The 20166-nt window shown below is 49.6% G+C and overlaps 7 protein-coding genes across 7 annotated transcripts; 3 read left to right on the forward strand and 4 right to left on the reverse strand.

Moving 5' to 3' along the window:
- Window positions 1–629: 629 nt before the first annotated feature.
- Window positions 630–2923, forward strand: N7525_010027 (uncharacterized protein; the record flags this gene model as incomplete). The annotated part of the gene is made up of 2 exons (XM_002560266.2): window positions 630–2722; window positions 2779–2923. The coding sequence occupies 2 exons, from the start codon at window positions 630–632 to the stop codon at window positions 2921–2923; spliced, it is 2238 nt and encodes a 745-aa protein (XP_002560312.2).
- A 1521-nt stretch (window positions 2924–4444) lies between these two features.
- On the forward strand, window positions 4445–5679 carry N7525_010028 (DUF3712 domain-containing protein; the record flags this gene model as incomplete). The annotated part of the gene is made up of 4 exons (XM_002560267.1): window positions 4445–4605; window positions 4696–5111; window positions 5186–5307; window positions 5362–5679. 4 exons carry the CDS (start codon window positions 4445–4447, stop codon window positions 5677–5679), a joined length of 1017 nt encoding a protein of 338 aa, XP_002560313.1.
- Window positions 5680–8255: 2576 nt separating this feature from the next.
- On the reverse strand, window positions 8256–9187 carry N7525_010029 (uncharacterized protein; the record flags this gene model as incomplete). Its single annotated transcript, XM_002560269.1, has 2 exons — window positions 8256–9061; window positions 9121–9187. 2 exons carry the CDS (start codon window positions 9185–9187, stop codon window positions 8256–8258), a joined length of 873 nt encoding a protein of 290 aa, XP_002560315.1.
- A 784-nt stretch (window positions 9188–9971) lies between these two features.
- Window positions 9972–11317, reverse strand: N7525_010030 (uncharacterized protein; the record flags this gene model as incomplete). Its single annotated transcript, XM_002560270.2, has 2 exons — window positions 9972–10406; window positions 10478–11317. The coding sequence occupies 2 exons, from the start codon at window positions 11315–11317 to the stop codon at window positions 9972–9974; spliced, it is 1275 nt and encodes a 424-aa protein (XP_002560316.2).
- An 800-nt stretch (window positions 11318–12117) lies between these two features.
- On the reverse strand, window positions 12118–13746 carry N7525_010031 (uncharacterized protein; the record flags this gene model as incomplete). The annotated part of the gene is made up of 1 exon (XM_002560272.1): window positions 12118–13746. One exon carries the CDS (start codon window positions 13744–13746, stop codon window positions 12118–12120), a length of 1629 nt encoding a protein of 542 aa, XP_002560318.1.
- Window positions 13747–14769: 1023 nt separating this feature from the next.
- On the reverse strand, window positions 14770–17152 carry N7525_010032 (putative DNA helicase; the record flags this gene model as incomplete). The annotated part of the gene is made up of 4 exons (XM_002560273.1): window positions 14770–14854; window positions 14931–14991; window positions 15084–16528; window positions 16593–17152. The coding sequence occupies 4 exons, from the start codon at window positions 17150–17152 to the stop codon at window positions 14770–14772; spliced, it is 2151 nt and encodes a 716-aa protein (XP_002560319.1).
- A 1994-nt stretch (window positions 17153–19146) lies between these two features.
- On the forward strand, window positions 19147–19523 carry N7525_010033 (uncharacterized protein; the record flags this gene model as incomplete). The annotated part of the gene is made up of 2 exons (XM_061214940.1): window positions 19147–19221; window positions 19371–19523. The coding sequence occupies 2 exons, from the start codon at window positions 19147–19149 to the stop codon at window positions 19521–19523; spliced, it is 228 nt and encodes a 75-aa protein (XP_061067452.1).
- Between the last annotated feature and the right edge of the window lie 643 nt (window positions 19524–20166).

A 20166-nucleotide genomic window follows, 5' to 3' on the forward strand; every position in this document is an offset into this window, starting at 1 on the left:
GCGGGTCAAACAAAACCTTCAGGTTTATGGAGGAGCACATTTACAATTATGATATACGGAGTACACAATATACAACATAGTAAAATTAGAGAAATCAATAGTAGACCTTTTCCAAGGTGATAGATATCTAATAGAATAGAATCCAATAACAATAATATGCGACTCTTTGTTATTCTTGGCGACCCCCTGAACAGTTTCCCCGTTCCCCCTGAGACGATCCCTTGTCAAAACGTCGAGACCCAGTCTGTTTTTAGTGCACGGGACGCTTCTATTTACTTACTCTTGTCACGGTGTTCCAAGGTTGGGATCGTCAGTTGTCCTCCGTTGTCCTCCGTTTTTCTCCTTATTCCTCTTGAGAAGAGACTTCTAAACTCACTAAACTCACTGCACTCACTGAACTTCCTTCCTTGCTTCAATTTTTCGTCCGTAGGGCTGTCATTCCTTTGGCTCTATAATATCGCCCCCGCCCGAGACACCCCCCCTTTGTGTGTGTTATCCGCAACTCCGGCCTCGTTTCGGAAACACCAACTCCACGACTACTCCGATGCTTCCTGCGCAAATCTCGAAAGATCCAACCGACTTGGGATAAATGATTCAATAGCCGACAATTTGATATTCACATACTCATCATGGACATGCGAGGGAAACTGGGCGAATGTCGCTCCATATCCCACGATACCCTGCGGAGTGGCTCCCCACGGGTCGCGCATTTTGACGGCGAAGTCCCTCCCGCACTTTCTCCTCTCGACGCATTCGCCGCTCAGAGCCGATTTCTTGCCCGACAACTCGATGAGTCTCGGCGAGGAGACCGCCGCATGAGTCGGCTGCCGCCGTCGAGTGTAGCTCGATCGCTTTCGCAAGGCCGCCCGGGCTTCTACCGTTCCAAGTCGTCAACTGAATCCCGCACCGAACTAACCCGGCAACCCACCCAGAAGGGACTCCCGGAATATGAAGAGCCCAAGTACCGCCCTATCTCCGAGCATCCTCGGTTGAGCTCAATTTCCCATGCTAGCACAGAGGCTAGCTATTACGAGGATGATGATAATAATGCGACCCCTCGGACAACGAAAGCAATGCTTAATACTGGTTCGGAGGCGTATGGGATGCCGCGCGCCGAGTCACCAGAGGATCTCGCGCAACGCGTGAGTGAAGCGGAAGGTGCCCCCGTTGGCGTGGCGGTCGCTGAGCCGCAAGGTTCATCGATGGACTCGCCCACCTCGCGACTGGACATCCCACGCACCTTGGCACCACCAGTGTCACCGCGGTCGCGCCCATCCAGCAGTGCCAAGGTGGCACACCCTGAGAGTTCTGATGATGACTATAGCAGCTCCAATGCTGGGTCGACGTTCTCCAACGCTCGCAAGCTGTCCTCTGGAAGTGCCGTGTCATTGCCATATTCTCCCATGTCGACATTCCCTGCCCGGCCACACCCTCGATCGCCATCGTTGAGCTCGGAGACATCAGGCACGGGAGCGAACCAGCTACCTCGCCCTTCTTGTAATTTTTCTCGGCCGCTGAGCCGGTCAAGTACGAGCTTGTCCGCTCCTGGAGCTACGACGCCTACCGAACCGATCCTTCCCTCTGGATCGAACCATATGTACCGCCGCAGCAAGCCGACTCCGCTCCTCTTGCAAACCGAAGATGCCGCTGAAACGCCAGCCAACGATGGCGAGCCGTCGTCCGCGGTCTCATCTTACGTTTACGCCAAGTATGCGCTCCCACGCGGGCGCTTCCTTTCACGGGATTCTGTGGTCTTTGCAGGCTTGCAGACGCCTCACTTCGAGTGGGAGGAGCCCTTGTTTGAGAAAACGCCCCCCAGAAATACAGAGGAGCCGCGGATGGCACGGACGCCATCTCCTACGCCCAATCGCCAATTTGAGCACTCGCCGAAGCCTCACTCAATGTACGAGGTTCCGGCTTCCAAGCCTCGGTCACCGACCCCGACATTCCAGCCTCAATCTCCGCCTCAATCCCCGCCTCAGCCTCAATCCCCACCTCAGCTTCAACCTCAGACCCCCAAGTCTCAACAAGTCCCACAACCCCTACCTGTACCTCTCTCACCGGCGGAAGCGGCACGGCGCCCCTCTGCCGAAAGCACTCGGCAGACGACTAATGAAAAGGATGAGACTGTCTCTTCTGCGGGTTCGGCCAGCACCATGCGGCCCCAAACCGCCAATCCTCAGGTGACGGCTTCTGGTCTCACGGCCGATGACCATGTCGCTAAGGGCATTGAATGTCACGAGCGAGGATCCCTGAGTGAGTCGACGTATCACCTGCGGGTTGCCGCGAAGCAGGACCATCCGACGGGAATGCTGCTTTATGCACTGGCGTGTCGACACGGCTGGGGCATGCGATCCAATGAGAAGGAGGGTGTGCGATGGTTGCGCAAAGCTGTGGATTCCGTCGGATTGGAAATGTTGGCCGATCCGGATGCTCCGGGTGCGTCGAAGGCGAAGGAATTGCAAAAGGCATACCGGGTTCAATTTGCTCTGAGCATCTATGAACTGGGTGTCAGCTACCTGAATGGCTGGGGTATTGAGCAGGACAAGTCTCTTGCTCTGCGCTGCTTCGAGATCGCCGGGCAATGGGGCGATGTTGACGCCATGGCCGAGGCCGGATTCTGCTACGCGGAGGGTGTTGGCTGTAAAAAGGATATGAAGAAGGCGGCACGGTTTTATCGCCAGGCTGAGTCCAAGGGTATGAGCATGGTTGGAAACAGCTGGTACGTTTCTTCTGAGTAGTTATATCCCGATTGAACTTACTAACAAGTATACGCAGGATCTACAAGGACAAATACAACGAGGTCGAGTCCGCTGGACGCTCCCGTGGCCGAAATGCCGGGGAGAAGGACAAGAAGCCGCGTAGCAAGTCCCGCACTCGCAGTATTTTCCAACGCAAGAAGTCCAACGTATCAGAGGCATAGACTGTCTGTTTCATTCACTTTGTCTCGACGCGTTCTCCTGGGAGAACCATCCATTTTGCATTTTGCATCATTGGAGCGTTCTGAGCCGATTGTTTTTTTTTTTTTTCTATTTCCTTTCGACTTTTTCGACTTACATTCCTTCACTTTCTCATGTCTATTTTTTTCTATTTTTTTCTATTTTTTTCTATTTTTTTCTATTTTTCCCTTTCACATTTGCATCTTTCGAGCCTGGGCAGTTATCGAGCATGGACTCTGTCCACGTGCCTCGCAGGCTTAATACTTCAATTCTCCGTGTATACCCTTTTGTTCCTTTTCTTTCTTCTTCATTTCTTCCCATCATTTGCCATTTCTTTTTCTATTCTTTTCTTACTTTGGCATCTTTCACCATTTTCTCTTCTTGGTCATATTTCTCGGGTATGATCCCTTGGACACTTTTTCTATTGTCTATTTTTTGAATTCTCCTATTTCTCATATTTCGATGCCTGCGACTCATGAACTCATGACAGAATCAAGACAGCGTTGATCTGTATCTTTACTAGCATTCGATATTCTCCTCAATATATCAGAGTAATAAGTTCTAGACCCCCGCATTGTTCCCCGGCTTTCTCGGAGCATTGACCTAAATGGTGTTTAGATTGGCCTCTTGTCTCCGGGGATACCCTAAAACATATTGGCATTCTTTTGTCTTTTGCCTTAGCGGGGATTTAGCGGGGATTAGCGGGATTAGCGGGGTTTGATCTGACCAGTTCGATTCTTCCCTCCCTCCAAAATCTTCTGAATACGGGGGAGCACACCCCTTGCATCCAGGGTCGCCCCCCTTGGCAGCACGCTATCCTGCTGCTAGTCTCACTGCCCACCAATGAGGACCCTGTTCATGCAATATTATAGTGCAACGGTACTCCATATGAGTATCTTGTAGAAGGTCCCCCAAATCTCGCATAGCACTTAGGAAACGCTCTGGTAGGACAGATGCACCCGTCCCGACGCATCCCGCTTATTAGTATCCTATTCGTGTCTTAGTCCACCTCGGCTTTCCTTTTCTTTCATGTGGTGATGCTTAGACTCCCTTAACTTGAAACAGTATACACATGTTAATCGTATCTCCCCGGAAATCTGGAGTACCCCAGACGCTAAAGTGATACCTGGGCCTATATTCTCCATATCAAATGAGATGCCAAAAATAACCCAAAATACCCAAAATACCCAAAATAACGGGAAATGAGAAGAAGGGTCTACTCTTACCTAGGTACTTTGCACGACATTTCCCCTTTCTTTTTTGGCGTTTGGTGGCTTTTCCTGTATAACATGTGATGCTGGAATATACCAGGCGCTGTTCATTTTAGTTCACTATGGTGGATCTTTAATATAAAAGTACGGACTACTACCCTCCTTTAGTGCTTGTACCACTTTCGTTTCCCTCTCTTTTTCCTTCGAAGCTCTTCTCTTGTAGGTGTTCGACTCGGTATGTACTTTGGCCCTAGAACCCTCTTACAGTCCCCTAACACAAGTCACAGTGGCAAGATGTCGACCACAAAGCCCTCATTCGTCGAGGAGGAATCCAGCGTAACCCCGACACCAACCAAGAAGAGCTTCGGTGCACGTCTCGCCGCCCATTTCAAGAAATGGTGGTGGGTGCACCTGATCATATTCATCGCCTGTTTCCTAATTATCCTACTGCCGGTGTAAGTCCATCCCAATTAATTTAAATATGAACCATGCAGACGCCACACGGGCCAGAAAGAAATATCCCACTCACGCCACACTGCGTCTAGTGTCTACGTCGCGTATCCCAAGATCGCACAAGATGCCGTCAACGACTCGACCCTCGATATCAGGGAGATGATCATCAGCGACCCAACGCCTGAATCCTTCCACCTCGAGCAGAGACAAGTCCTCGGCTCGGATAGCCCTTATCATCCCAAGATTTACAAGTTCAATTCTGCGGTCTCCTTGGCCGGTGCGGACCCTTTCGCTTATGTTGAAGTTCCAGAAGTGAAGTCAAAGGATGGGGTGGAGATTCACTTCGAACAGAAGGTTGATCTCACGGATGCATCTGCGTTCGGAGATTATACTACTGCTGTTATGTTGAATGAGGAGGTTTCGTTGAATATCTATGGAAGACCTGATTTGAAGCAGGGTGGTCTACCTAAGGTTACTGTTGATTATAACAAGACCGTTGTAATGAAGGGTATGTTTCCTCTTCTTGGTTTCTTCATTCCATCAGTCTAGAGGGATCATGGCTTACTAAACTGAATGAAACAGGCCTGAACCAACTCAAGGGCTTCGAAGTGGCCGAATTCTCCATCATGTTCCCACCCGTGAATGGATACGGGATGAACGGCACGGTCATTATTCCCAATGCCTCGGTCATGACCATTCCAATGGTAAATACCCCTGCACATCTCATTGCATATCCACAACACTAACCCAAGGAATAGGGCAATGTGACACTGAAACTCGAGCTAGACGGTAGACCAGTGGGAACAACCTACCTGAACAACCTAGTCCTGAAACCAGGCAACAACACTGTCCCAATGATGGGCAAGGTCGACCAAGGCGCTATCATAACCCTCCTCACATCAGATACCAACCCCTACAAAGACGGCGTCCTGCCCTTCGACATCACCGGGACCGCGACCTCGTACAACGGGAAGGAACTGCCGTACTTTACCAAGGCGCTGGCTGCGATTACACTGCATGTCAAGCTGGATGTCGGGGCTGCGTTGGCGAAGGCCGGGATTAAACTTACCTTGTAGTTGGTTGTGTGGTTGTATACCATTTCTGTTTATGTTTATGTTTATGGTTCATGTTCGACGTTCTACTTTTCTATATTTTATTACCGTAACCGGTAGTTGAATTCGGTGGTTGGTATGTGCTGTTTGGAGATTTGGTGACTTTGTGTATATTTAATACCCTTCTTTTTGTTTATCAGCATGCGCCATGAATATAATTTCCAGTATCTCTGGGACAGTTTCTAATAAGAAAACCAGAACCGAGGATATTGAGTGAGTTGTACTGCTGGACCTGGCCCCGTGTGGGCTGGACCTAGAGGGCTTCAGGAAGGCAGCCTCGTCAGGGTTGTTACCCTGCAACGTTCCCCTGAACCCCGGAGGCTAGAAGCTCAAAGTGCGGGCGAGGCGCTCCTCGGCCGATGATGCAAAGTATCTCCCGAAACGGACGCTTGCATCATCTGACTGCTGTCCACCACAGTGTAGCTCAATCGTCCGATCAAGGGCCGTATAAAAGGCCTTTGCCTGTATATCGCGGGGCTTCTGCAGAATGTTGAAAATAGCGGTTCTCGCAGGATGGAAGCTGGTAGAAGTCCCCAGCAAGACACATATCCCTCCAAAGTGATGAAGTAATGTTCCCAGGAGCGGGGGAAGATCTCATGACACAGCTGCTCGATCCAAAACAGCAATCGCTGACTAGGACATTGTGCGACATGGAGTCGCTTCCATTGGCAAATTTGAACTCCTTAGGAAAGCGCTTTTGTGCGAGGTCTGGGTCGTTGCCATGCCCAAGCGGGTATTGCCTGCATGTCTGAAGAGTTGTCGATTGTGCGTCGCATATCGACGAAAGGCGGAGGCGACCATGAGGCCGACTGTGAATGCGCTGCTGGCAACCTTGATGTTTATGTCATTTTGTCTAGCCATGCTGCGCAAAGCAGAGCGTGTCGCTGGCCGCTTAGTGCCGCAGTGTCTCCGATAGTTTATGTGTCCAGAACAGGGTCACGGAATTGCATAACAGGAAGCGACGCTGGCTCACTCGCCTATGGAGCTGCGGAATTCCCAACTACAGGAAGCTTTCCCTCCTTTTCGGCTTCAGTCTCGGACGATTGCTCCAGGACTCTTGTGTAGCCTCGTGGAACTGCCATAGTCGGGTCGTCAAGGGGTTTCACTTAGGTAGATGCGGACTGACAGCAGTGATTAATTCGCGGGTGAGGGTTGGGCCTCTCTGCAATGGAGTTCAGGGGTGTCCTCTGGTACATTTCGTTTCCAGAATCTGTGGGTTCTCGGTAGGCGCTTGGGACCCGAAAATACATGCAGTTTTGGCATCTGTTGCAGCGTGGACAAGAGCACAGAAACACGCGGCCTTTCTTCATGAATGGAATAATGCAGGAGTCCTGACAATATCGAACGCAGGTCTGGATAATATTTGGAGTACAACAGCTTTGATAATGGGGCAGATGGAGTCCCAGCCTTGTCGGAGTTCACGCGAAGACTCGATTAACCGCTAAGAAGGATAGCGATTATCATCATTTCTCTCCTTTGGTGGTCGTTATAGAGAGCGACAGCATTGTGCATGCGTGCTATAATTATATATAGAACCTAAGTCTCCCTCGGTTGCAGGGTGGTTGGTTGTTACCATCCTTGAACTCCAGCAGGGACGGGGAGCTCGAGATTCCCGCTGTCCTGTAGGTATGACAATTCCTTTTCACACTCCAGGAAATCGCTTAATTTTAGGCGATACTAGAAAGTCAAACTGTATGATATACATAATGATGAATGCCAGAGTGGAAAGGATGCGAGAGATAAAGAGAAGACTAGGGAGAGCGAATTTAAATGGCAAGGGGAAACTACGCAAAGGATTATGTCATTCTCTTTCATACCTATGCAAAACACCTGCAGGTAAGCCACCTACCTGGGTTATGTAGTTGTCGGAAATTCAAGATGCATTCTATAGGAGCCTGCATATTCACGGGCCTAAATAGTTTGAAGCTCACTCTTTGTCTCTTTAGTTCTTGGAAGATGGTAAGCTGCAGTACTTCTCTCCTCAACACTACACGCTGTACCTGCAGCACTAGCATGAGTTGGCCTGGTTAATGAAGTCAAAAGAAGCAAATAGTCTTGCATTAATTCCCTTGTATCTGAGACTTTGCTCAAAGTCTTCGGCAGACAAGGTTGGACTCCACTTGAGGAAAGTCTTGCAGTTGGTATAGAAGGGTTGGCGTAGATGCGTGATGAAGATCTGTTATATGTCGGAGATGATCAGCCAGCATATCGTAGAGTATTTGTCCTAGATGCTGCATGACCTTGCATGAGTCACCCACAGAAGTACAGACTATATTGGTCTGCGCTTCATGATACCTTGCCAGATTTTAATAGTTCAATTGAAGCGATGAGATGTACAAATTTCTGGTTAGCACACATAAAACAAAGAGGCCAGGACATCTAGTAAACACTAATATTCCTGACTGCCGAGGTGAGGTTGAGTCTCGGCTGATATCAACAAACATACCCAAGGGAAGAAGAGCAGGGAAGTCCAGATTCCGAGTGAAATAATGTCATGTACAGCATCTGAAGTTGCCAAGAGCAGCTGATAACAACTTGGTCTAGCCGATCATCTTCGCTTCTCTGAGCTTTTTCACAACATACTCCTCATTAGCTGAATTCACGAGGATTCCATCCGCAGCCGCTAGGAATCCACCTTCAGCCTTATTAACTTCGCGATATTTCCCCTCCCAACTGTATATAACATCCCCATGGCGCTGCTGGTCGTTAAAAAGAAGCGCCACACTCTTAGCGACAACCTCCGGCCCTTGAACACCGACACCAAGCCCCTCAATAAAAGCAGCATCAATCATCTTACTTGCTGTCCAAGAAGGCGCAACAGCATTAAGTCGAACCTTCCCTTCAAGTTGATGCCCTATCCCGTGGATAAGCCCCAGAACACCATGTTTGGTGACCGTGTAATCACCCGCACTGAAGTTCTGAAACGAAGCCGTAGAAGCATTGACCACGATACTGCCCAGTTCGCCAGATGCACGATGTGCCGAGTTCTTCTGGATGTAATACGCGGCAAGACGGACTGTGGAGATAACGCCCAGAAGATTGACATTGATCGTCCGTAGATCAGGCGGGGTAAGGTGGCCGTTTTCGTCAAGGTTGTCGTTCAGGAAATCGGTCGTTGGCCCGATGCCTGCATTGGCGAAGACATGGTCTATACGACCGAACCAGTCTTCAACCTGGAGAAATGCGGCAAGTTGGCTTTCCCACGAACAGACGTCCAGTTGTATAAACTTGAGGTTCTCGGAGGTTTCGAGGTCGGATGGTAAAGAGTTCAGGTCGCCGATGATTACAGTCGCGCCGTGCTTAAGACATAACTCTGCTGTTGCTTTACCGATTCCTGATGCGCCGCCTGGTTTCATTAGCATTTCTGATTCAAGGTCTATGATGATCGAATGAGAATATGCGTACCAGTAATGAGAACTACCTTATCCTTCATTCCCTCAAGGATAGCATCGCAAACTTGTACAGCCGCCATGGTTTGAGATGTTGGATAGGGCAAATGCTAAGTCCTGGAGTTTGCGGGGGTTATATATTTCTGGATATTTGACAAGCCGAGGTTGAAGTAGGACAGATGAAACTAGACTGCATCCAATTACGCTAAGCGCCTAACACGTCTACGGGGTATTAGGCGCCAGGAAAAGTCATAGTATGAGATACAATGAATTCACGCGAACATGATCTGGGAGGCGTTAAAAGTAAATCGTAGGGCTGTCTAGTCTTTGATACTAGAATCTTATGCTTAACATGGCTCTCAACAGATAACTCTATTATTCTCTCTCCATAGCCCAAAGAGTCGCAGATGACTTTGACCGTTTCCAACTTCCAGTCTGACTTTCCAAACGCCTGATGCTTGGCTGGATGCATGGCTCTTTTATATTGATCAACGGTTCTATGGAGAACAAAGCCACCTGGGACACTGGGTGTCTTGCCGTGAACTTTTGGTTTGCGCTCTATGTATGTGAACTGAACTACATAAACAAGGGACTTAAGGATAGGGATTTCATTGTCTGGCTACTAGTCTGTATGGATGTCATGTCAGGGTGTTTATCGAGTTGACGGCGATTGTCGCATGCAAAAAGCAAGTATGATAGTGTCTGAACATCAATTCAAATTGAATATAATAAGTGCGGACGCCGCTCCTAAACCGATTTATCATGCGCTGACCCCATAGGGCTGATGCGGATGAGACATGCCAAGATCATAGCAGGTTACTCGACCACGTTCAGGATGTTTCCTATTGTGCTATAATCTCTCGACCATTACCCTATCTCCAAATACTCGACCATTTTCTCCCTCGCGCGCTCAACCTGATCCTGTACATCTAGATCCCAAAGCCACTTCAAACGTTGATCAAGTGTTTCCCTCAGCTTTACCGGATCATCCCGAACTCCATCACAACACAGACAAAAGATATCTGCATTCTCCTTGCTGCTAGTAACAACCCTTTGGCTCCTGGGTCGACGAACCTCATCGTATGCCTTGAAAGCCGCAACAACATCGTCGACAGAACTGACCCGAGAATCACCCAGTAGTTCCGCGAGAACATGCGCATCCTCAATAGCCTGACCAGCGCCCGCACCCTGATGCGGCGTCGAAGCATGCGCGGCATCACCGAGAATCGCAATTCGGGAGCGAGCATAGGTTGAGATATGCGGATGCTCGAAGATAGCCCACTGGGATGGATCGGGCATATGCTATAGAACCAAGGTAAGTAATTCAACGTCTAGCAAAGGCACCAAATCGCAAACAAAAAACAAGAACATACCTCAACAAGAGCCTTCACATATCGCCCCATATCCCTCGTATCCCGTTCAATATCCTCCCTCCTCGCAGGCCTCACCCAAGAATCATATTCCCACGGCTGGGAACTCAAAACATAAATACCAATATTAACCAAACGGCCCCGCATAATAGGATACGAAAGCGCATAGACGCCTCGACCGAGATAAATCGTCGCCACATGCGCCCTCTTCTCCCCGACCGCCTTAACCATATCCCCCATCTCAAGTACAGCTCGGTACCCATACATGCCACTATAGACGGGTTTCGTGCGCAGCGATTCAACGGGCATCATGCACTCCTTAACCCTTGAGCGAATACCATCACAACCAACGACGACATCCGCATCGACGACGTCTCCATCCTCGAAGCCCAGTACCACGCGGTCATCATGTTCAACGACGGTGTTTACTCTCTTCCCGAAATGCACGATATCAGATGGGATCAGGTCAACAAGGGCATTTAGGAAATCCGCTCTCCGGAGCGCGGTCTGGCCGGAGGGTAAGGCTTTTAGGTTCATTAGGACATTTCCTTCTTGTGGACCTGTTGCCCAGACGAGCTCGAACCAGGTTTGGAGGTATTCTTCGTAGCCGGGGCTGTCTGCGTGTGTTGTTATGAGGGAGTTGTAGATTTGTTGGATTGCCGGGTGGATTAGGGGCATTGCGCGGTATGCTGCTGGACCTAGGGAGATTCCTAGACCTATTCCTTTGAAGGATGGGGCTGCTTCGTAGATTTGGACTGGGACTTTGCGGAGGTGTAGGCCTGCTGCTAGGGCTAGGCCGCCTATTCCGCCGCCTATTATTGTTATTGTGGGTTTGCGTGACATCTTTTGGGTTGATGGAGAGTTGGTTGGGATAGGGATTGGTCATTAGAGGCCTTAAATAGTTCTTTGGGTTCAATTCTATCTGTTAGTACTTTCGCGAAATTGTACATTGTCGATAAGGTTGGGAATCTTAGTATGCCATGCAGCCACATGGGCCTGTGGAGTTACGTGACACTGGTGATTAGTACGACAATGACTGTATGTCCGACGTCGGGGAGTCAGATCGAGGGGGATAACCTTTTTGAATACAGGACTTTTGCAATGGAAGATGACGGATTGGACAGGCGTCAGTGAAGTAAGTGGGTTATCGGGCATCCCGTGGTGGCACTCGATCTGCACTGTTAGCGCGGGGCGTGTAATTTGCCGAGAAGTGCACAGCATGGACGACGGGGTCTACATCATAGGGAAGGTATTGGTATGGATGCTGTTTACAGGGATCGTCTTGAAGGGGAGAAGTATATGTTGACATTAAACCTGGAAGGGTACAAGATAGTGCCAATCGTCAGGAATCGTGCGTTTGCATGTGCAACTCTAATTTGTCGTGTCTGTCTCAATCCATGAGAGAAGAGAGCGGACATGTGCTCGACATGTAGCTCAGCGCGGTGACCTTGGTCGAAGTCGCGATCCTGTCGCGGGGATTCCCCTGGTTCCGAAGTGGCGCATTGACATATGCAGAAGAACCGACAAGCCTGAAGTACATCGTACCGTTCGGGCAGTCTAGAATATAGAAGGGAAAAAAGGTTGAACGCTAGAAAGAAGGGGGAAAAAGTTGCATCTCTTGCAACATGGGAAAAAAAAAGATTTCAAATCATGGGAGCGGTCACAACCCGCTGACGCTCCCACTTTGGAGGACCGAACGGATCATCACGGGAATAGATATCCGACCGATCCCAATCGGAGTCACTGTCCGCAATACCCGCGTGCTTATCATCCGACCTCAGCGCCGGTGAAATGTCAGAGTCATCTAGCGCGCGACGGAAGCGCAGGAACTGCCGCGACTCCGCGGTATGACCGGGCTGCATCATGCCCATGCCCGACTGCATGGACTCGAGTGCTGCACGCTGCAGATCGCGAATATCATCGCGCAGACCACCGACTTGTGTCTCCAGGTTTCTGCGCGCTGTTTGTTCACGACGCAGGAGCGTGACTAGCGTACTGTACTGCTCGATCGAGACGCCGTGGTAGTCGGACAAGGAGGTGGCTGATGGGGCGGGGCGGAGGGTGCGCGGGGTCATTGTGTCTGCGCGGATTGTGCTTGTGCTGGAAGGGCGGGCGGATATGGTGGGGAGGGGGCTTGGGGATTCATCGCGGTCGCTCGTGGATAGGAATGCGGAGGGTTTGTTGCGCATGTGAGGGGGGAAGGAGTCTGATGAAGGGGGGTGTCGCGGGCGGGATAGTTTTTCGGTGGGGTTTTCGGGGCTGTTAGTTTGCAGTCGGGCAATGGCAAATTCCAGGTCGATTAGTTTCACTTCTAGCGTGGTCAACCGCTCTTCCAGAGTGACGCTGTCATCTTGCTGCATTGTGTTGACTAGACTTGCGACATTCGACGGGAGGCTGGGTTGCTCTGCGTGCTCTTCGACCTCCATCAAGGATGGTGCGGCGGACATTCGGGTCACACTGGTTACTGTTGTTCCCGATGAGGGTCTTCCCGACTGCCCACTATTAGAGCTCTCATCTAATGGCGGGGACCGCGAACCAGGAACCGATGCTGGCCTGGGAGGGGCGGATGATGTGCGTTGTGGCCAAGAGACTAGGGTCTCTGGTAGGTTATCTGTTATTTCACGCAAAGCATCTGTGCTTCTTGATAGGCGGTGGGAGAGCAAGCTGTGTCTTCGCTCTGGCGCATGGCTCCTATCCTCTTGCGGATCAGATATCGCCGACGCGACGGCGAACCGAGATTCATCATCTGAAAAGACCACGCTGGGAAGAGTTGCCCGTCTTCGGCGTGGCATGCCACCGGGCATTGAATCACGCAGGGTTGGAGAGAATAGAGGAGATAACGGAGACAGGTGTGTTTCTGCGATCTGGAGGTTCTCCGCCGAGAGTGGACTACTTCGGTGTGAATTCAAATTCAGAGGAGGCGGAGCAGCCAACATTGATCTCCCTTTCGTCGGTACTGATTTCCGCATGGGGGTCGCCGGAAAAGTAGATTCGTACGGGTTCTCTTCCAGTTCATCGGCCTGACTTTGTCTTTTGCGGTTGAAGATCTTGCGCATCACTGTTTTCAAGGTGCTCCCGGTGCGACGATGGGCAATAGACGGCTGGGGGTGATGAGAGTGAAATTCCATTGACGGCAGCGCCGTGTCATCGTTGTCTCCCATGTAAAGTGCAGGGTTCGAAGCGGAGCGCTCTCCCCGGGCAGAGGATCGTTGTAGACTCCCAACAGACTCGCTACCGGCGCTCGCTATGGACCGTGGGGGGTTTCTCGACATGGCGATGGCGTAAGGTCGCAATCAACAAATGGGCAGGGAAGATATAAAATATCGACTTCATTAAAAGCAATATGGGTATATGGCGCAAAAGAGTTGAAAAGGAAAAAGATTTCAAGCGAGTGTCGGGAAATAAAATGAAAAGGGTATAAGGGTATCAATTCGAATAAAGGCTGGAATTCAGTTGAGACTATTGAAAGCTATCAAACGCAAGTTAGCAAGTTAGCTGAGGGAAGGTGATACAAACGGAACGTACGTTATAATCAACATAGTGAAGACCTTCCCGTTTGTCCTGGAAACAAAGAGAAAAAAAGGAATGAAAGTGAGAACAAAGGGGGGTAGAAAGGAAGGGAAGTTGGGAAGTTGGGAAGTTGGGAAGTTGGAGATTAGGGGAGAAACAGAGGAGAGAGAGACAGCTATTATCCCCACACCGGTTCTTCCAACAGGTTTGGAAGAAAATGAGATATGTGGACATGGAACTTTGAAATAAAAGGCTTATAGGTTTATAGATGTTTAGAATGGTAATCTTCTATTCTACTCTGCTTCTACGGGAAAATAGGTGCAAGTCTGAAACACATGAAGATACCGAGTTTCAACTTCAACTTGAAATAGCCCAAGTAACCCAATTAGTCCATTCCACGTCGTGTCTTTATAAGAACCCGGAATAACCCCTCAGTTCATCTCCCTACATATGTTGTATATTATAAGTCCTGTATCCAAAGGGGCAAGAATTCACCCTATTCTCTTTTGGGAAATGCATCTCCGACTCTTATAGAAACGATCGACAAGTTCGGTGTTTCAAAATACCTTAACCCCCCCATGTCCCGAACAGTTTCGGCCTGAGTCCGGAGAGTATTTGAGTTGTTGGACTTCTTTTACCCCCTGTTCTCCCTTGCATAGGCCGTGCACCCGGTATTAAGATTTAATCTATTTCTACTACGGAGTAGTATAGGACATCCTGGACGATCGGCATTGTTCTGGAACTTGTTGGGACTTCTTGATCTGCGAAAGTTGGAAAAGTCCCAATCATAGCAAATCTCCAGCATCAGGATATCGTAGGTCAGCATTTTCTTCAAGGAAGTTCATCCAGTGCTTGAGGAAGCTACTCCCACTGTTAAAAAAAAAAAAGAATGTCGATCAGTATTAAACCCTCAAACCTCAAACTCAATGGCTCATCCCGCACTTACTGACTGATCGTCTCCGAATCTCCGCAAATACACAAATGTCGCTTGGGCCGCGTCATGGCAACTACGTGCAGCTTCGTCAATATATTGAATTCGCTGCAGGTACAATACCTGCACAGTTGCAACAGTCCGCAGAAAAAGGGGGGAGAAGCATACCATTCAATCTTCGCTTCTCACCCAGGAAACCCACTTCATGCTCCGCATTGCTGCGCACCAGGCTTACCACAACGGCTTCTTTCTCCCGGCCCTGGAATCCATCCACACTGCCAAGTTCAAGACCGGCGTATTTCTCCCGTAGCATCCGTGACAGTAGAGCCAATTGCCCGTTGTAAGGGGTGATCACGGCAATGCTCTCGGGCCTGATACCCGCGTCAATTAGATTGTCCACGTGTCTGGCAACCACCATGGCTTCCATCTCGTTGCTTTTGCTGTCTCCAAGCAAGGCTCCCTTTTGGCTGATCTCATCCTCTGCCTTCTCGGGGAAATCTCCGCCTTGCGTGTCCCAGAATACCAGGGGTTCCTGTGTGTCGTCTGTGCCCTCTACTTCGTAGGGTAAATCGATCAGTAGACGGGCTTTCACCGCGTCGCTGGCCATCAACTTTTCCTCGTAGAGTTCGTCGGAGGGGAAGCGCATGATCTTCTCATGCATACGGTATTGGGTGGTCAACATGCGTTTGATCCCCGGTCCGTGCAGGGCTAGTAGACGATCGAATAATGTGCGTTCCAGAGAGACACCTTTCAATGTCTCAGTGTCGGTGTTGTTACCAGTCTTTTCTTCGGTTCCCTTGGAAGTTTGATCTTTGGAGTTCTGGCCGGTGGACTTGACGGTCGGTGGTAATTGCAGGTGGTCACCGGCCAGGACAACCTTATCTGCACCTAAAAGAGGAATCCAACATTGTGCTTCGAGAGCTTGACTCGCCTCGTCGATAATCACAACATCGAACTTCTGGTTCTTGAGTTGGTGACCACCGGCACCGTGAAGAGTAGCCAACACCACGCTACTCTCGCGCACCAGATTGTCCACGCATTTAGACTCGCGCTCTCGGAACTCCTTCCGGAGCAGCTTCAAATCGTCATAGATCCCCCGCCTTTCACGACCAGACCTGGTCTTGCGAATGCTAGCCTGTTTCTCGTCAATTTCCTTGCGAATATCCTTCACAATACCCCCAGCATCAGAGGTCTGCGTAAGAACTTCAAGGGAATGCTCAAGAACAGAAGGAAGCAGACGAGCCGGATGCCCGATGCGCACCACAGGTACTTTCTTGGGAGCCAGACGTTCGACGATATTATCAACAGAAACATTGGATGGCCCGCAAACAAGCACGCGCTTTCTCCGCTGAACCAATTGCAAGATCAATTCAATAAGCGTATGTGTCTTGCCCGTCCCAGGCGGACCATGAATCAAAGCAATATCCCGCGAAGCTAGCGCGAACTGAATAGCCTCCTTCTGCGAATCATTGAGGGAGGGATCGGTAAACTCCACAGGCCCACACGCCTCGGTATCCAACTGGAGCGGCGTCGTATGTCCAAACGCAACACGCATAAAATGCGAATATTCCGACTCCGACATCTTAACCATCTTCTCCATAGTCTGCCTCATCCTAGCCCAAAGTCAGCAAATCAATATCCGAAAGGATCCCCACTCCAATCTTCCAGCCAACGTACCTTCTATACGTAACATCATTAGCAAGCTTGATAGCCCACACCTTCTTCCCCCAAAGCTCCCCAACAGCCTCGTCATCCTCCTTAGACATCCCCCCACCACCCTGCCGCCCAAACGCAATCCACACAGCGCGATCACCAGTACGCGTAACAACGCCCTCAACCCCCTTCTCCGCATCCTTCTCTTTCTCCTTATCTTTATCCTTCCCGACCTTCTTCCCTGGCCCCGTAACATCACTAACGCGCACAACATCCCCGACACGGATCCCATGTGACCCGAGACGAGGCGTCCCATCGGCAGCCCGGGATTCTTCTGATGCGACTGCTGGGTCCGGGGCGAACTCGCCTACGACGCGTCCGCCGAGACCGGTCCGGCATTGCGAGAGGATGAGGCCTGTTAGGGCGTAGCCGGTTGCTTGGAGGGTTCGACGGGTTGAGGGGGAGACTGTTGCGGCTGTGCTGGCGAGTTTTGAAGAGGAGACTTCGGCGGCGTGTTCTTCGTGGAGGAGGTTGAGTTGGGTTGAGGCGAAGAGGGGGATTGGGATTGGGGTTGGAGGGGGCATTATGGGTGGCGGGGGTTTTGCGCGTGGTTGTATGGAGTTCGGGGGTTCGGATTTGCGTATAGGAAGGCGCTCTCGTGAAATGGCACTGCCGGAGTGGGTGTTGACGCCTTCCACAGGTTGTTGCTTGGCGGGGATAAAGAAGCTTCGGTCACCTTATGTCCGCGGGGGTGCTTCGATTGGCTGTGGATTTGGAGGCTCCTGAGGGTTCCACCTGGGGTATTGCTGTCCAGGTGTGTACAACCTTTGACGCAATATAATATATTATAATATATTCCTGACATGTGTACGTTTGATGAAAATCAAAAATCAACAACCGAGAGCTAATACATAAAACATGAAAACACCATGTCCCTCCACGCGGGGCAGCCAAAATGGTTTAGAGGACCCGATGACTCCTAAGAATCTAGGGCCCTGAAGATACCTAACTACCTACCTAGGTATGTACGAACTAACTCGGGGTGACGCTGGAAATGCCACGAAAAATAATAAGTAGAAGTACCGGATTAGATTTTCAGCATACAAAACTCATGTGTCCTAGCTATTTTCAGTTTGACACAAGTCTTCATCCAGTCCGTACGCCAAACCCGAGAAAGCACCCCCAAATCGTATTGCATAGTTGATAAACAATGATGGTGCGCGGTCAAGAGTTCCAAGGAGCCGACGTTCTGGTCGGAGATGTGTAGGCAAAGAAAGACGCAATTCAAGGATTTTGGGATGGCCTGCAACTCGGATGCGACACCCTGGGCCTCTCCATTTCCGCCCACTTGTTTCATTAATACCGCCTGGGACAAGACATTGGCGATCCTTTTTCTCGTGGCAATCAGGACATATGTACCGACGACCAGGCGGGGTACAGGCCAAGCCAATGCACTTTGTATGTTTCCAGACATAACACAAGGAGCAACAAACAGCAGCATCCATTGCATCCAATTGACCGCAACACGGAACTGATGAGTCGAAGTGCCGCACTCTGAAATCACCAAACTGAGGTACTGAAGAATAATACCAACGTTCAACCGCCAAAGAAGATCTGCAAAAGGACAAAATGTCTCGAGGTGTTAGTGCTCTGAGTATCATATCAAATATTTCAGGAGGCATATTTATGCCCCACCTTTCCCTATGAGCAAGTGATTCCTTCCAGCAGGAAGAGGACAAAACATGTGTAAGTGCACGGAAACCAGGTGAACATTGCTCTGCTGATGTATTGACAACCAGTGGGAGCACCTCGGATCTCCCCACAAACTCTGGGGAAAGCTCAACAAATTGAACATGGCGCAATGAAACGAGGATTAATCGAGCTTTCTGAGACACTCTGCTGTAACCATTGAGCAACGTCTTAGCTCGCAGAACTGCTGCAGTCACTGATGAGTTCGTATCAAGCGTATCACAGATAACGACAAGGAAACCGTGAAACCAAAATATATGTGTTTCTGGACTATCCCAGCCAGGAACAGATCTAAAGCCGATTGGCAGTTCAACCCGACTATCGATGTCCTCGTGTGTTATTTCAAGGTCCCATGCAGCAAGACGTAGAACAGCGATAACAAGTGTATTAAGCAGTGTTGATGGGTACTGCCATAATGTGTGATCGTCGATATAGAACCTCCATTGGAAGATAAAGTCCGTAAAAAACCGAAATTGGAGCTCATTCAGCGGTGTTGGTGCATCAAAGTTGATTTCCAAATCTCCAGAGACAATATGCTCGGTTTGTTTCCCAGATGTCAGATTCAGAGTTCGCTCTAAAGGTCTGCTTGCTTTCTGAAGTAGAGACTCAAACGATAGATCTGGAGCTTCGTGAACTTCTGCAAGTTTAATTCGGAAAACTGATGGTCAAATCCCATCAGTTTTTTCCCATATAGAGATTGTTATGGATGCGGTATCCAGGTCGACTGTGTAGACATAATCCAAACCGGAATGTGGTGGGCTTGGGAAAGAGACCTCTTCCCAACCATCAGGTTTGTTCTTTGCCTCTTGAAGCTGTTTTATTTTCTGGAATGTGGCTTCATCGCCTGGAGAACTGGTACGTGCTTGAGGGTGGCAATAGCGAAACCATTTGCCTGCAACACATGGTAAGCACACTTGAATCGACTTTGCATCAGATGTGAGAATACCATTAATCTGCAGATTCCAAAGACCTCTGGTGACCATTTTATTGAAGTAAAACTCGATTGTACTAGTGTAGCTTTGTTCCGACTGTAAAATTTGGCTTCATTAACAGGGACCTGAGTCTGGTATTTGGAGGATGCAGCTATCAGCAACCCCTTATAATGAAGAAGCAGCGATGGAGGGCGACTTTATAGAGCACGCACAGCGATCTAAGCGGCAATGGGACGCTAAACCTAAACAGGAACGCTATACCGCTTCTATGTAGTAATTCAGCTCACCCAAGAGTATGGTGTACATTTGGCGTACCTCAAAATGAAAATAACATGCTTTCCTTTAGACCTGGATATGATAGGTACCTTGGGTAAGTACCTTGTCCCTTGGACAGAGCGGCAGATGAAACATCAAGCTGGACTCAGTACCCAACATTTCGGCCAATAGTATAATCGGAATGTTGACCAGAGGGGTGAGGGTGCTAATAATAGATTATCTTGGATGTACCATATGCAGCTTCTGTGGCATCGGTCGAGCTGATCACGTTCGAGGTGTTTCAGGTTGATGAAGGAGAATATCGTATCGCTAACGAAAGGCCTCCTGTCACGTCAGGTGTATCTAATGATATGCTTCAGCTGATTCCAATCAAGGTGAGAAAAAGGGCGTTATAGGTCCAACTCTGGCAAAGGGCTTCTCCAGACGGCGAATTGAGAACGACATCCGCGACTCCACAGACAATCTCGCGCCTTCAAATCCCAGCAGGTCATCTAGGATCTGACCACTGAGGATGCCCCCTTTTTATTGATTGTTCAAACGGAGGGTGCAAAAAGTGGTGTAAGTGTGTTGTTCGATGTCACTGTTGAAGTAGGATGAAGACTGCGTGGTTTCAAGTGTAGGAAGAAGACGGTTGAAATGAA

This window comes from Penicillium rubens (assembly GCF_028828025.1).
Source record: "Penicillium rubens strain IBT 27055 chromosome Unknown utg000004l_segment0_segment0, whole genome shotgun sequence".
Classification (NCBI taxonomy): Eukaryota; Fungi; Ascomycota; class Eurotiomycetes; order Eurotiales; family Aspergillaceae; genus Penicillium; species Penicillium rubens.